The 17,437-nt window shown below is 46.7% G+C and overlaps 1 protein-coding gene across 1 annotated transcript in view; it reads left to right on the top strand.

The window, feature by feature from the left end:
• jupb (junction plakoglobin b) overlaps nt 1-13,343 on the top strand; it is a 57,195-nt gene extending 43,852 nt beyond the window's left edge. The window contains exons 15-16 of the mRNA XM_053444445.1: nt 11,907-12,046; nt 13,249-13,343. Coding sequence (XP_053300420.1) covers nt 11,907-12,043 — 137 coding nt within the window. The 3' untranslated portion in view covers nt 12,044-12,046; nt 13,249-13,343. The remainder of the gene's footprint in view (nt 1-11,906; nt 12,047-13,248) is intronic.
• The last annotated feature ends 4,094 nt before the right edge of the window (nt 13,344-17,437 follow it).

The raw sequence follows: 17,437 nt of genomic DNA, 5'->3' as shown, positions 1-17,437 counted from the left end.
TTCTGATGGGATTCCAAGTTTGTTGGCCAGCCCTGTGGGGTCTTCCAGTTCAGGACCGGCTAGCTCCACCACCTGGCCCAGCGTAGAGACCCCGGCAGCCTGCAGCAGTCTGGAGAGGGTGCCTTGTGCCCAGCGGTGGGGATCTAGAATGGTCCCGTACAGGCAGCCAGTGCAGGGAGTCCCCCTGTAGCCTTCGCTCTTTTTTTAACAGGTTCCACACTTTAAAAACACTCTTATAAAAACCAGGAAGAGATGGTGAGACTATCTTGTTATCATTCATTAAAAACAGGCTAAAATCCAGCCTAAGGTTAAAATGTTGCAGGATGCACCGGGACAGAGGTCTCCACAGAGCGTCCCTTGGCCCGGTCAGCAATCTCTGTAAGAACTGAAGGCGGAAGGCAGCGCCCCTGCTGGCCAGATGGACCAGGCCCTGTCCCCCCTCCTCTGTAGGAAGGAAAAGAACGCTCTGTGGGATCCAGTGCATCCTGCCCCAAAAGAAATCTATTAAAACCCGTTGTACCTCTGCCAGGAGAGAAGGTGGAGGATCGACACAGGCCAGCCGGTGCCACAGGGTAGATGAGACCAGATTGTTTATTATTAATGTCCGGCCTCTGTAAGACATTTTGGGCAACAGCCACTTCCATTTTTTAAGTCTGCCTTTGACCTTTTGTAGGACATTATTCCAATTATTCTTGATGTGGGTCTCATCTCCCAGGAAGACACCGTGATATTGGAGTCCTCCTTTCTTCCAGGCCAGACCTCCAGGCAGCCTGAGCCGATCCCCCAGCCTCTCTCCAACCATCAGAGCCTCGCTCTTCCCCCAGTTCACCTTTGCAGAAGAGATAAAACCAAAATCATTTACGGTATCAGATAAAAGATCAATGTCTTTTTGTGTGTTCACAAGTATAATTAGATCGTCTGCATACACAGATACTTTAAAAGACACACTACACTGGGGGAAAAACACACCTGTTAAAACCTTCCTTAGCTTATGGAGCAGAGGCTCGATGGCCAGAGAGTACAACATCCTAGAGAGAGAGAGCAGCCCTGCCTCACCCCTCTCCCAATGTTAAAGGGAGCACTCAGCCCACCATTTATTTTAAGAACACTCGCAATGTCTGTATAGAAAACCCGGATCATGGCTATAAAACCTGGGTTGAACCCAAAAGCAGCCAGAGTCTGCCATAAGTACTGGTGTTCAACCCGGTCAAAAGCCTTTTCCTGGTCTATGGAAATAAGACTAGTCTCTATTGCCAATGAACTGGAGAGGTCCAAAACATCTCGAATCAAAGTGACATTGTCACTTATGAGCCTGCCGGGTACACAGTAAGTCTGGTCAGGGTGGATGACGGACGCCATCACCTCCCTTAGTCTGAGGGCCAGAGCTTTAGACAGGATTTTGTAATCCGTGCACAACAGAGAGACCGGCCTCCAGTTCTTTAACTCTTGAAGGTCTCCCTTCTTCGGCAGCAGGGTGATGACGGCCCTCCTGCAGCTCAGAGGTAGCCTTCTGTTCTGTAAACTGTCGTTGACTACCTCGAGCAGATCCTGTCCTAAGATGTCCCAGAAGGACTTAAAGAAATCAGCAGGAAGGCCGTCTATCCCTGGAGCTTTGCCGCTCTGCAGGCTCATGGTGGCTCTGTGCAGCTCTTCCTTCGTAATGTCTGCAGCTAGCTCCGTGTTGCTGTTCCTGCTAACCTGAGGGAGACCATTCAGAAAACTGCTGTGCACCTCTGGATTACTTGACCACTCACTCTTAAAGAGGTCTCTATAGAAACCGGTAGCACAGTTCCTGATCTCAGACGAGTCTGAGACTTCCGAGCCGCTACCTGTTCGTAAACAGTGAATGGTCTTCCTTTGTCCATTTTTCTGCTCCAACCCAAAGAAGAACTGGGAGGGGGCATCCATCTGGGAGAAGTTCATAAACCGGGACCTGACCAGAGCCCCCTGTGCTGAGAGCCCCAGCAGGTTGTCTATAGCCGACTGTTTGGTCTTGAGGGTGTTACGGTTTGAAGGAGGAGATGGACCCAGGATGCAGAGGTTATAACAAAAAGGGGATTTAATATATAAAAACGTCTTTAACAAGACAAAAACAAAACAAGAGCACTAACAAAAGTAACACTGGCGACAAGGCGCACTGAGAACAAGGAAGGAGGAAGCAAACAAACCAAACAAACAAACGAACAAACAAACAAACCATCTCTCACGACGTGTAGAGAAAACAACGAGTACAACCCGACACCAGACAAAGGGAAACAGAGGCTTAAATACAAAGCAGGAAGGCCGGGGCAATTACACCAGGTGAAACACATGAGGATAGAGAAGACAATTAACGACAGGAAGTGAGAAGCTGAAACAAGACAGTGACAGTGGGGCTACAAAATAAAACAGGAAATAGAAAACCATAAACATAAATGACTGAGCCTCACAGTACCCCCCCCTCAAGGACCGGATCCCAGACGGTCCATAACGAGCACCGAATCGGGAGGGAGGAGGGGGGAACCGGAGGAGGGACTCCGGGACGTGCCCAGGTTCTCGGACCGACGGCTCCGTGGCCGCTTCGGAACCTGGCATAATGTCTCAGGTGGACGGCCCCGAGGCCGGACAGGAACGCAACACGGGGGCTCCTCAGGAGGACGGCCCGGAGGCCGGTCAGGGACAAAGTACATAGTCTCAACCCGACGGCTCCGTGGCCGCTTCGGGGCTGAGCGCAGAGGCTCGGGAGGACGGCGCCGTGGCCGCACAAGAGCAGAGTTCTGAGGCTCTTGGGGGCGGTGCCGTGGCCGCTCAGGGACAGAGTTCAAGGGCTCAGCTGGACGACCTGGAGGCCGGTCAGGAGCCAAACACGGGAGCTCCTCAGGAGGGCGGCGCCTTGGCCGCTCCGGGACAGAGTTCTGAGGCTCCGCTGGACGACCTGGAGGCCGGTCAGGAGCCAAACACGGGAGCTCCCCAGGAGGGCGGCGCCTTGGCCGCTCCGGGACAGAGTTCTGAGGCTCAGGAGGGCGGTCCAGAGCCCAGCACGGGGGCTCCACGGGCAGGTGGACCGAAGACCAGTCAGGGGTAGAGGGCAAGAGCTCCGACCTCAACCCTGGACGTGGGGCAAGAACTGGAGCTGGCACCGCGAGGATCTCCGACGCCGAAACACAGGGGACGTCTGCCGAGAGCCTCCGGCGCGGAGCAGGCACAGGTGCTGTGTGCGGAGCCGGCACAGCGAGGATCTCCGACGCCGAAACACAGAGGACGTCAGCCGAGAGCCTCCGGCGCGGAGCAGGCACGGGAGCAGGGTGCGGAGCTGGCACCGCGAGGATCTCCGACGCCGAAACACAGAGGACGTCAGCCGAGAGCCTCCGGCGCGGAGCAGGCACAGGAGCTGGGTGCGGAGCTGGCACCGCGAGGATCTCCGACGCCGAAACACAGAGGACGTCAGCCGAGAGCCTCCGGCGCGGAGCAGGCACGGGAGCAGGGTGCGGAGCTGGCACCGCGAGGATCTCCGACGCCGAAACACAGAGGACGTCAGCCAAGGGCCTCCGGCGCGGAGCAGGCCCAGGAGCAGGGACCGGAGCTGGGTGCAGAGCTGGCACCGTGAGGATCTCCGACGCCGAAACACAGAGGACGTCAGCCGAGAGCCTCCGGCGCGGAGCAGGCACGGGAGCAGGGTGCGGAGCTGGCACCGCGAGGATCTCCGACGCCGAAACACAGAGGACGTTAGCCGAGGGCCTCCGGCGCGGAGCAGGCACAGGAGCAGGGACCGGAGCTGGGTGCAGAGCTGGCACCGCGAGGATCTCCGACGCCGAAATACAGAGGACGTCAGCCGAGAGCCTCCGGCGCGGAGCAGGCACGGGAGCAGGGACCGAAGCTGGGTGCGGAGCTTGGTGCAGAGCTGGCACCGCGAGGATCTCCGACGCCGAAACACAGAGGACGTCAGCCGAGGGCCTCCGGCGCGGAGCAGGCACAGGAGCAGGGACCGGAGCTGGGTGCAGAGCTGGCACCGCAAGGATCTCCGACGCCGAAACACAGAGGACGTCAGCCGAGAGCCTCCGGCGCGGAGCAGGCACGGGAGCAGGGACCGAAGCTGGGTGCGGAGCTGGGTGCAGAGCTGGCACCGCGAGGATCTCCGACGCCGAAACACAGAGGACGTCAACAGAGAGCCTCTGGCGCGGAGCAGGCACTGGAGCCGATGCTGGAGCAGACGCCGCTGTGAGGACCACTGACGTCAGAGAACGAGAGACATCAGCTGGAAGCCTCCGGCGTGGAGCTGGGACCGGAGCAGGTGCGGGAGTAGACGCCGCTGTGAGGACAACTGACGTCGGAGAACGAGAGACATCAGCTGGAAGCCTCCGGCGCGGAGCAGGGACTGGAGCCGATGCTGGAGCAAACGCCGCTGAGAGGACCACTGACGTCGGTGAACGAGAGAAATCAGCTTGGAGCCTCCGGCGCGGAGCTGGGACTGGAGCTGATGCTGGAGCAGACGCCGCTGTGAGGACCACTGACGTCGGAGAACGAGAGACATCAGCTGGGGGCCTCCGGCGCGGAGCAACGACTGGAGCAGGTGCTGGAGCAGGTGCTGGAGCAGGTGCTGGAGCAGGCGCCGCTGTGAGGACCACTGGCGTCGGAGAACGCGAGACATCAGCTGAGAGCCTCAGGCGCGGAACAGAGGACTGCGACCCAGTCGGGACTGGAGGTGGCTGGTCCCTGTGAGCCTGCTGCTGGAGGGATTGGCTTCCGCTGGGGATCCCCTCTCGCCAAGGTCCGCAATCCGCCAGAGGAAACCCCTTGAGGTTGCGGGGTCCCCAAAAAACTCCGTCGCTTCCAGCGTACAGGACTACGGATGGGGCTGGAGGGTGGCGCCTGCGAGCTGGCCTTAAAGATGCGGGGTTACTGCTCCGACCTCCGCCACCAACTGCAGACCTCTGTTGAAGGCTGCGGGGTCCACAACGAGCCAGACGGGTTCCCATAAACGGGTTAGTGGATGGGACAGCATGGCTGCGCAGCTTCCTCCATCTCTCCTGCACCTCCGGGAGGTATGGCACGGTGTGGCTCACCCACGGTCGATCCTTCAGCCAGGCCTCCACTGCCAAAATCTCCCTCAGGGTCTCCGCAGGGTCTGGGGCTCCATCCTCCAGCTCGTACAACAAAAAATCAAAATAATAAACTTTTTCAAAAAATAAATTAACCTCTGCTGGGTCCATAGTTTGGTCGGGTTGTTCTGTTACGTTTTGAAGGAGGAGATGGACCCAGGATGCAGAGGTTATAACAAAAAGGGGATTTAATATATAAAAACGTCTTTAACAAGACAAAAACAAAACAAGAGCACTAACAAAAGTAACACTGGCGAAAAGGCGCACTGAGAACAAGGAAGGAGGAAGCAGGAGAAGCTGGACGAAACAGCAGGAACAAACAAACCATCTCTCACGACGTGTAGAGAAAACAACGAGTACAACCCGACACCAGACAAAGGGAAACAGAGGCTTAAATACAAAGCAGGAAGGCCGGGGCAATTACACCAGGTGAAACACATGAGGATAGAGAAGACAATTAACGACAGGAAGTGAGAAGCTGAAACAAGACAGTGACAGCGGGGCTACAAAATAAAACAGGAAATAGAAAACCATAAACATAAATGACTGAGCGTCACAGAGGGAGTCTAAATGCCCTCGATTTCCTGTAGAAGCTATTAAAGATTGTAATTCTTCTACCTGTCTCTCCAGATCCCTCATTGTCCAGGTTAAATCTCTACTGACATTGCGAGTGAACTGCTGGCAAAGTTGTTTTGTTTGCGTTTTCCCGAAGTCCCACCACTGCTGAATGCTACGGAAGGCAGGCCTGCTCTCTCTGTGGGAAAATCAAAACAACTTAAAAGCATTTCTAAAAGCCTGGTCGTTTAAAAGAGCTGTGTTAAAATGCCAATAGGCGCTCTTTAAACGAACATTTCTAATAAAAACAGAGCAAGAGACTAAACAATGATCAGTAAAACCCACCGGCTGAATAAAACACCTTTTAAAAATATTTAAATGGTGTTTAAAACAATAGAGTCGATCCAGTCTAGCCAGGGATAAAACATCGTCTCTGGCATGGCTCCAGCTGTATTGTCTGTCATTACTGTTAAAAACCCTCCACACATCAAAAAGAGCATGTGCCTCAGTCAATTGGTTCATTCTGAGGCCTGATGCAGGATGTGGCTCTAAATGATTCCTGTCTAAAGTGGGATTTTCTGTGCAGTTAAAATCACCTCCTAAAAACATAAAATCATCACCACTACAGGTTTGAACAGTGTCATCTAAAATGTTTAAAAGTGCCATCTTGTCCACCCCTTTCGTGGGCGCATAGACATTTAAAAACACCAGCTTGACATTTTCATATTTAGCTTGGACCTTTAACAAAACACCTGGAATAATTTCTTCCACATTAAAAGAAAGTGGTAAAAAACTCCTGGCAAAAAGAATACCCACCCCCCCACTGCAGCTGGACTTGTGGCTTAAAATCACTTCCCCATTAAAAGCCCTCTTCCAGTCGCTCGCATTGTCTTCTGTGCTGTGGGTTTCTTGTAAAAACATAATATCTATTTTGTTAATATCCATCAGTTTAAAAACTGCCGCTCTTTTAAAATCAGCTCTGGCTCCGTTCACATTTAAAGTGCTGATTTTAAAATCACACATGGATAAAAGAAAGAGAAAAACAATCAGAAAACAGGTCAGTAAAAGAGAAGAGTAAAAGGACTTTTTAGAACTCATCATCATCAGGGATCATTTGGCCTTTTACTCTCAACATGAGTTTCCTGAGTCTATAAATCTGTTGGTCTGTTAAAAACTCATCGCTGCCTGTTTTTCTGGTGAGCGGTTTGGAGGATTTTAAAAACAGTTTGAGGTCAGAGAAGTGATCCTCCACCGAGGGCAGCCTCTGGCCTTTAGTAGTTTCCAGGAAGCTTTGTATGTCAGAGGGTGGGTAGAGGCCGTCCTCGTCCTCCTGAGAGGAGGGAGCGCTCCCCTGGCTGGACCTCACCCCACGGCTTGCCTTCCAGGCTTTGGCATTGCTGTGCCCAGAGCCTGAACTCTTCCTCTTCTGTGTTAATTTAAACATTTCCTCATCACTAATGTCTTCCTCCATCACCTCACACAGCATTTCAGCGCTGCTCCCTTTCCCCTCAGTTTCGTTGATTTCAATAGACTCTGGCTGGCTGTCAGTTTTTTTGTTTGCCTGCTCAGACACTTCGTTTACAGGGGGGCTTCCCCCCTGGACTCCCACCTCCGGGAGCGGACTCTCCGGAGCTTCGGAGGCTACCTGAACCACTTCAGTCTCCGCAGCCCCCCCCCTCCATCAGAGGGGCGGGAGGTTCTGTAGGCGGAGCCCCGCCAACAGCAGCCCCCGACTGTGCTGCTCGCGGAAGCTCCCCGTCAGCGGCAGCGGGAGCCGCAGGAGCCGCCACTGAGGCAGCCGCAGGAGCCGCCGCTGCGGCAGCCGGCCTCTGCGCTCCACCCTTCCCCGGGCAGGAGCGGGCCAGGTGCCCCTCTTCCCCACACTCAAAACACTTCATCGCCTCGGATGACACAAAAACCATATAATTAAAACCCTCAATTTTAAACGAGAAGGACATGTTGATCTCTTTAGTATTGTCCTTGAGGACCATGAACACCTGCCTCCGGTGACTCACTACGTGCCTGAGTTTTGGAGATTTACTCCCAAGAGACACCATTTTTATTTGGGACACAATCTGCCCGTACCGAGACAGTTCCTTGGCCAGAGTTTCGTTTTTAATAAAAGGTGGGGCATTAGATATCATTACTCGCGTGGCTGGATTCACGAGTGGGAGAACAGGATTAAACGTGTCATGGATCACCACTCCTGTCTCCACCACCTCGCTCACCTTCGCCGTGCTATCTAAAAACATTACGATAGCTCCGTTCATCCTGGAGGCCGACTTGACCGAGTCACAGCCGACCACCTCTCCCAAAGCCAGCGCGGCCTCTGCCACACTGCATGCCACTGCGGGGATCAGTTTAATGGCATGCCGGTGTTCCAGTTTAACTGGCGGGCATGGCTTCTGGCGACATTCCAGATGTTGAGGCTGTTTTTCAGAGCCGGTGGCAGATTCGTCATTTTCACAAAGCGCCTGTGTGTGAAGTGCGGTGATCTACTGAAGGTCTTGCTGAAATAAAAATCCTACAAAAACCCTTCACGAGTTCATGTGTCCATGTCAGCATCACGTTGAGGCTGCAATATACATTCAAATGGTAAAAAAAAAAAAAAAATAGTACAAAAACCTTGAACGGGATTCGAAACAACAAGCTGAAACACTATAAGCTTCTAGCCTGATGGCGATCTCACTACGCCACCGAGTCGCTGAAATTTGCATCGCGCGTTAGATAAATGTATCGTTCTTTGCTTTGTAAGCTGTATATCACCAGATGTGCTTTCAGGTAACGCCCATGTCATCTGGTGATAGTCCGAACACAGAATAAACGCTTTAAACGTAATACCAGGCTTTACAAATCTGACGCTCCTCTTCATAGGAGACACAGGGAGCATTGAAGAACACACACGCGTCACCAGCTCCACGCAAAGTGCTTTTGTTTGTCGCTGGTGATCATTACAACGCGCACACACCAAACAACAGGTACATGTAAACATCCCTCACATCAACAAGGCGGAAGCTCGAGCGGTGTTTTCATGAGTTAAGTTGGTGAACGTGCTTCTAATGGCCGTGTGGAGCTTCACGTGTCCTCCTGTGGCTGCTGGTTAAAGTCAGCGGACGGGATTTTAAAAGATGCTCTCGTTGTTGTCGATGATCAGGTTCTGCCATCGGAGAATGAAAACAACCCAACCGCTCATCACAGAACGGGTGTGTTGGTTTTTCGTAGTTTCTGTAATGCAAGTGTTGTTTATCTGTGTGAAATCAACAGATGATCTGTCCGAAGTGTGTCGAGTGTGTTGTCAACATGACACATGTGTGACGAGTCAAACCTGGAAAACTAACTTAACGCACACGAAACGCAGACTAATAGTAAGCACGCAAACTCTTTTGTGGCTTCTGCTTTGTATGAGCACAGGATACAGCCGTTTTCATGATGTCCTGCGTGTGGTAAGCACACGGGCGCAGCGGTGTCCAAATGTGTGACGTGTGACCGATAAGTCTGAGTTTACGGTTACATTTTGACTGTCACAAGTTAACCTGGGCGTGTTCTCTGAAACAAAAACCCATGTTAAGATGTGCACAGGCTTCAGTCAATAAAATATACAGGTGTATATATTTACAACTCTGATCAGTGGTGCAGTGCGTAGTGCCGTTGTCCCGACGTTAGTTTTTATGTGGACCACAGCAGATCGATTCCCGTGGTGGGATTTTTTCACATTTATTTTTCCAGATTTGCCTCGTCACACGTGTCATGTTGACAACACACTCGACACACTTCGGACAGATCATCTGTTGATTTCACACAGATAAACAACACTTGCATTACAGAAACTACGAAAAACCAACACACCCGTTCTGTGATGAGCGGTTGGGTTGTTTTCATTCTCCGATGGCAGAACCTGATCATCGACAACAAAGAGAGCATCTTTTAAAATCCCGTCCGCTGACTTTAACCAGCAGCCGCAGGAGGACACGTGAAGCTCCACACGTCCATTAGAAGCACGTTCACCAACTTAACTCATGAAAACACCGCTCGAGCTTCCGCCTTGTTGATGTGAGGGATGTTTACATGTACCTGTTGTTTGGTGTGTGCGCGTTGTAATGATCACCAGCGACAAACAAAAGCACTTCGAGTGGAGCTGGTGACGCGTGTGTGTTCTTCAATGCTCCCTGTGTCTCCTATGAAGAGGAGCGTCAGATTTGTAAAGCCTGGTATTACGTTTAAAGCGTTTATTCTGTGTTCGGACTATCACCAGATGACATGGGCGTTACCTGAAAGCACATCTGGTGATATACAGCTGACAAAGCAAAGAACGAGACATTTATCTAACGCGCGATGCAAATTTCAGCGACTCGTGGCGTAGTGAGATCGTCATCAGGCTAGAAGCTTATAGTGTTTCAGCTTGTTGTTTCGAATCCCGTTCAAGTTTTTTGTACTATTTTTTTTTTTTTTTTTTTACCATTTGAATGTATATTGCAGTCTCAACGTGATGCTGACACGGACACATGAACTCGTGAAGGGTTTTTGTAGGATTTTTATTTCAGCAAGACCTTCAGTAGATCACCGCACTTCACACACAGGCGCTTTGTGAAAATGACGAATCTGCCACCGGCTCTGAAAAACAGCCTCAACATCTGGAATGTCGCCAGAAGCCATGCCCGCCAGTTAAACTGGAACACCGGCGAGTCAGACTCTCAAAGTCTGCGGCCGCTGCCGCTGCCACAGGCATGCTGCCTGTTAGCACACACACTCACACTCACTCACACACTCACTCAGCAAACTATTATAAACAGAAAAAACAACTATACAACTAAAGACGAACAACTAAACATACACCTAAATGATAAAGCTCAGCAAAGTAAGTCTTAAACCCACTATACCTTTCACCCTCACACACAGCTCTCAGCCCCACGCACACTCCGCCATGACAGAGAGAGAGAGAGAGAGAGAGAGAGAGAGAGAGAAATTAGAATAGAGGAGGTAAAAATAACGTGATCATAGGAAAGAGGGGAGAAGACAAAGTAAGTGAAGCAAAGTTGTTAAAACAAAGGAGGAAAAAGCCTGCAAATTTCCCCATTGCCGGACTAATAAGGACTTCTTATTATAAAAAGGGTTCTTAATCCACTGCAGTAGTTCTCTCCACCACTTATAGCTTGACAGCTCTCTCTCTCTCTCTCTCTCTCTCTCTCTCTCTCTCTCTCTCTCTCTCTCTCATTCACACACATACACACACAGGGGGGGGGAGAGAGAGAGAAAGCTGTCAAACTATCAGTAGTTGTAATAGAGTGCAGTGGAAGGTGCTGATTTCATATTGCACTTGTCAGCACCAAATGAGCTCATTTGTTCAGTGTCAGTGAGACCTCCACATACACCTCCAGCTCCTACACAAACAAATTCACAATGAGGTCTGGTTCATACATACTCTGGATAAGATGGAAAAACTGAACAATGTGGGCTAATTTGCTTCTAGCTGAAAGATTAAAAAAAAGACATATATTTCTACTGCCACCAGAGCATACTGCATGTTCGTAGCTAATCAGTTTGACATTAAGCGTCTCATTTTGTTCAGTTGCACTATCTCTAGTTACCTATCCACAAGGGAGACTTTTTATTCAACACATGAGAGACAGGTAAAAAAAGAAAAAAGATTGTCCTTTGGTGTAAATATAGTTCAACAATGGCTGATGTCTGGTTCAGCCTTGGTAGTAGCCTAAAATATGAGTCCCAATCTCATTATCCCTTTTGGTGTCTTCAGCTGGCAGACACAAAGGGTAAACTCAAAACAGCAGGTTTATTAGTCTGGCCTCGTTCCAGATTCTATCAACAGTGTTCCTGGTCAAAGTCAAAAGAGATACACAAAAGCCCCTCAGGGGTGCGCAGGAGAGGGAAAGATGCTGAGGTGAGGTGATGTAGCTGAACACACATCATGGTAAATGGTCTGAATGTATATAACGCTTCTTAGCACTCAAAGCACTTCAGCACAGTTTAGCCATTTACCCTTTGACACACATACATTGATACAGTGCAATGCAACAGTGTCTTGCCCAAGTACACCACAGCATGGATCATCTCTGATGTCCATCCATTTGTCTGTACATCTAAGGGTAAACTGCAAATAACTAATTTGACAACTTCTAATGATGCCAATTTGACCACGTATAAACACATTTATTTTGTTATATATTGGTTACCAAACCGGACTATATAAAAACAAACTCTGCATTATCAAATAGAAGGAAGCTGTTTATTTGAACCAGATCTGTCTTTGTGTTTCAGAATTAGATGGCGCTTACCCTTCTTATGGCTACACTGATCTGCCTCTGGACACCCTGCCGCTAGACCCTGACCTCCATGAGTCCTACATGCAAGATATGACATATGACCCAAGACAGGCCTACCCTGAACCACTCTAACAGGTGATCACTCACACACGCACATGCAAACGCATGCACACACTAGATATTATTATTTGATTCTGACAAAATATAGTGAATATGGATTTGAATGTTACACCTCAGTACTTGGTAAGTGCTGTGGTCTCATTACTTAGAATGAGCCCTTAATAACTACATAGAGAGTAAGTTCACAAAGTTCACCATGTAACACCACCTTGTGTCTACAGTAGCCCAGAATGGACAAACCAAATAGTGGCTCTACAGAGGGCCTTTTGCATTTGACATTTTTTCATAACCTAAAAGGCCACCATAAATGAGTGGTGATGCGTGGTGGAGGCTGTATGACTCTGATGCTCCAAACCAAGTTATAAATTTCTTCTTCAGCGTGGCACAATGGATGAGCAACAATTGTCTCAATTTAAACGAACATTAAACAGAAATTTGTGTTATTGGTACTGATGATCAGAGACAAAACATTATTAGCAAACTAGGAAGTCTGCCACATCAAAACATACCAAAAGTAAATAACCTGGGGGTTACACTTGATTCAGACTTGGATTTTAATTCACAAAAACAATGTCACAAAGATTGCCTTTTATCACTTAAGAAACCTTGCAAGAGTAAGACCATACCTCACTCTAGAGAAGATGCCAAAAAGTTGACTCATGCTTATATACTTTCTTGCCTGGAATACTGTAATGCACTATATTCAGGATTACCAAAAAAATCTGTTTATAGAACACAACTTGTACAAAATTCTGAATCCATGGTTTTAACAAGAAATAAGAAAAGAGATCACATTACTCCGGTTTTAGCGTCTTTACACTGGCTTCCAGTCTCACTGAGGATTGATTTTAAAATGATTATACTTGCTTTTAAGTCTCTTAATGGTAGAGCACCCTAATACATCTCGGCTGTTTATCAGAATATGTTCTTTACCTTGGGCTTGCTCAATATCCCCAAAACAAACTATAGGAAGTTTGTGGAAACAGCATTATCTTGCTATGCACCAAAGGTTTGGAGCAAACTCCCACCACACAGCAGACAAGCTTCTTCTCTTGATATGTTTTTTATCACTTATTTAATGTCTTTGATTTTATTGTAAAGCACTTTGAGCTGCATTTTATGTATGAAAGTTGCTGTATAAATAAAATGTATTATATATTAGTATTCGATGCTGATAATCCATATTTCTTTTAATCTTTTTGAATCTGTTTTTGCAGGAAAATAAAGCTGCAGGAGAGCAAAGCTGAAAGAAAAAGATATAATGAACAAATGGCAAGAACAAAGACTCAAGGAATGGATGGATGATCGAGATTAGAGGTTTTAATCATAAAGGGAATTTAGCCCTTTCCAATGGGTGAAAAAAAAATCCCATCTGGCAGTCAAGAACTATCACAAAAGGTTGCTCATTATAAAAAAAGTTTATTGTTGCTGTAAATGAAAAATGTATCTTTGTTATAATGTTTTACTGATAGGTGAAAGTGGGGTTGTATGAAGTTTTGAGGCACTGTTACACGGGTAACATTTTGAAGCAATCAAATAAGGCAAAGAGAACTTACACTGAGATAAGTCATGAAGGCCACACAGGGGGCTGGCAGTCACCCACATGTGTTAGCTTTTCATCATTTGAGAGGTTTGCAAGATGTCTGCCTTATTGGCATTAACTGCCAGTCGCCATTGCTACCAAATGCTACCCGTGTATCCTAGCCTTAATTTGCTGTCTTTTAGATGTCTCCTCTGTGTATTTAAACAGTGCACATGTCCCAGAGTGTCCATGTGTGGTCGTTGCATGGTAGTATATTGTGTAATCATTGAAATATTCTTCACCTTACCTTACCTACTTAGTAAGAAAAAGTGACATTTTGGATTATGTCAAACCATTCTGAAAACCTTAGTGCAGAGCAGGACTGCAAATCCATCCATGGCACAGCCTCACTTTCACTACGGATTGATATTCTGATGGAATGTCCACTGAAAATTAACCTAAAAATTCTTTGGGATATTCAGCATCAGTCTGCAAATCTCACTTCCCAGTTAGAACTACATATCACGAATGTTAATGGACCATAGCTCTCCAATCAGCTTGTACACAACTTTGTGAGTGCCATGGAAAACACTGCATAGTCCATTTACAAAAGTACTTGCATAATGTTCGTAGGCATAACCACAAATGACTTTTGTATTAAAGCTTTAATGATTTTAGAAATCTGTCAATAACTATGTCACTGTCAATGGAGAAATGGGCGATTGCTAACTCTAATTCAAGCTTTTTTCAGAGATATTTTGACTTGTCATGGTAGGAAAAGCAAATGTGTAAATATGAAATTACCACTGGCACTCTTGAAAAAATGACAGCCATTATCAATGTTATCAGGATAAGCAGATTGTTTCCAACTGTGACAACTGTAAATGTCTTACCATGAAAAAGCCCTTACAGCTGCTCACAGCATTTGTTAAAGATGTCGTCTCTGATTAGTCTGCAGCAAGATTTTGACCTATCACATGTTCAAATGGTCTGCATGTAAGTGCAGCTGCAGCCAGACGTTGTGGCAAAAAGTGCTCTATGCACCAGGAGCTACTGTGCTTGACATTAAAACACTTTTGTTATTGGTTCCAATCAATTATGTGTGTAAAGATGGATGGCATGACTGCTCCCAAACATGAAGCCAGAACATCTTGATGGCCCCCTGGTGGTTGGCTAGAGAATAGGTCTTAAATTTGCCCCCTCCCTGTTAACAGATGGGACATGGACCGAACAAAATTAAGCAAAGTACACATGAAATACATTTTTCCCGAAGCTGATTTCTGTCATTTAAGGCAGTTCTTATCACACTGATGTATGTTCAAGGTCATCTTCAACTGTTTTTAGCAATGGAGTGTAAGGTGAAACGACTGAGGAAATCTCAAAACCCAGGTACCTAATATTGTCGGTGCGAAGTGGAAGGGATGAGTTCTGTCCAGCAGAATCCTAGGCATCTTCAGAAAGTGGGAGTATACTGGATTTGTTCCAATTTATTGTGTAATAACAGATTTTAGATAAGGTGTTAATGAACTTAAAGGTGGTTTTTGGTCATGTTTCGGGGGTTGGGTTTGAATTAGTTTTTTGATAATATAAAAACAGAGACGTCATGATTGACAGCTGAAATAGGTCAACTTGATTCATCTTATCAACCTGATTGATTGATGTGATAGATAGCGATAGGTGGGTATATCTGTGGATTGTCAACCAATCCACATAATCACTACTGTACAGACTCTGACATCACCAATTCAAGATGTTTTTAGGCTTCCTGTTTTCAGGGTAAGAGGAAGTAGAGATGCGTCGTCCATCTGTATTTACAGCCTGCAATGTTAAGAAATCACAATTACAATGACTTTTTTATTGGTGTGGTATCTACCACTATAATTTTTACATCATTGATATAAATGCAGTTCCCATTCCATTTACTTTGCAAAAACTGAATGAAAACATTTGTTTAAAGGAAAATTAGTTAGCCTTTTGCCTTGGATAACTAAATCAATTGTTTTTCATTGTGACATGAATGTTCCATGCCACATTAAACATTTCAACCATGAATGTTTCTAAATGTCAGGTCGTAGTTTCCCCCCAGACAGCTGGCCCACAGAACATTGACAGCTCATTAAATTTCGTGAAGCTTTCTTGGTACTCTCTCATAGTATATGCATACATAAATGCTGGCCTCTGCTAGACTACGCTAAAAATGCAATACACCTCTTCACTAAATTGTCTGTGGAATGGAGAAATCACGCCGCAATTAAAACTAGTTATTTAATGCAAATAGATAATTAATCGTCCTTTAAATGATCATTTTTCATATAATTAAAATATAGTAAACAAAGTAAATGCATACATGCAAAGAAAATACAAAAAATTATGTTATTGTATTTCTGATTAAACATTTTAAATCTTCATCATCTCAATCATCCCCACAGCAATGTATAGGGGAGAGCGGGGTAATGTGAGACATTTTTTACATTTGCTCCCCTCTCGGCGAGCTAAAATGATATATCAGTCGAATTTACACATTGCCCATTAATTCAGGATGTTTTCTAGCAATGGAAATTATCAGAATGTCTTCAGGACAAAGGGCAGTGAAAATATGAGTGTTTTTAAAAAAGTGGTATTGTGTCTCACTTTACACCAGCTACGGGGTTAAGTGAGACAGACCAGAGAAATCAAGGGGGTAAAGTGATCCACTTACTTTTACCACTTTAAAGCTAACATAACAATACATGTTGTAATAGTTAAAATCCTGACAGCTAGATTGACAACCACACATTCCAAAACTAATATTGGACTTGTAACAGAATCAAGGGGTTTGGTCAATTAAGCACATTTATATGGATGTTATGTTTCATCCACATTGTAAATCATGTGTGAAGGGAATGTGTGTCTGTTAAAGAAGAGAGGCAAGGGAAAAACCTTATCAGAATCAAAACCAAATCTTACAGGTAAAGCCTCCATAAAACATTTGCAACTAAAAATTAATTATTTCACCTGTCCATCACTACAGCCAGATTTTCAAAGAACTCCCCCACTGTAGTTTTATTAAAGGCTGTAGCTCTTCCCAGGGATGTTTCCTCCGGACAGAGAGATGGCGACATGCTATGAAGCTGCCAAACCACTCTACTCCTAAAGAGTAGAGAATTCATTATTATAAGATATAGCTTTGTGGCAAGATCAATTGGCCTAAGTTAACCTGCAGAATCATGTGATCTCTTGCACACCCTAGCTTACCTGCACATTGTTTCTCTGTCCAATTGGCAGGGACAGGGATATTGTTTTTCTCTGCGTATTCAAATGCCAGTTCACGGCACTTAACTGGAGTAAGGCCATGGAACTGGTCAGCTAATTGTTTCAAGTGTTTGGCAAGCTCTTCCTCCATCTCATCTGTGAATATTCTCTTTGCCTCAGCTACTGCACCCCAGGCTACTGATATTACTTCCCATTTTTTCTTTATGAATCTTTTGAGGGTTGTCTTGTCAATATTTCTATCCCTTCCAGCTTTTCTTAAGGACTTCTTTCCTTTCATGACCTCAGCGGCTGCACTCTCCATCTCTGCGAGGGGTGTTTGGCCCCAGGTTGTGTAGTTTCTTGGTATGATGGCTTTTCTACAATGTTTAAGTGGGGGTGACCAGACGTCCTCTTTTTCCCGGACATGTCCTCTTTTCGAGACCTAAAAAATGCGTCCGGCAGGGATTCCAAAAACGTCCGGTATTTTGCCTCGTCGCAAAAAAAATATTAATAATTTTTTTTTTTTTTTTTTTTTTGCCTCGTCGCATATTTGTGTTTCTGGGTCTTTCACATAGCCTACTAGTTATTTCGGCCTTCCAAGTTCTGGAAATGGTACCACCCTTACGTTCCACCTTCTTGCGCGAGCTGACTGT

This window comes from Pleuronectes platessa, chromosome 16 (assembly GCF_947347685.1).
Source record: "Pleuronectes platessa chromosome 16, fPlePla1.1, whole genome shotgun sequence".
Classification (NCBI taxonomy): domain Eukaryota; kingdom Metazoa; phylum Chordata; class Actinopteri; order Pleuronectiformes; family Pleuronectidae; genus Pleuronectes; species Pleuronectes platessa.
The sequence above is the reverse complement of the archived record's forward strand: the minus strand, read 5'-3'. Positions and strand labels throughout refer to the sequence as shown.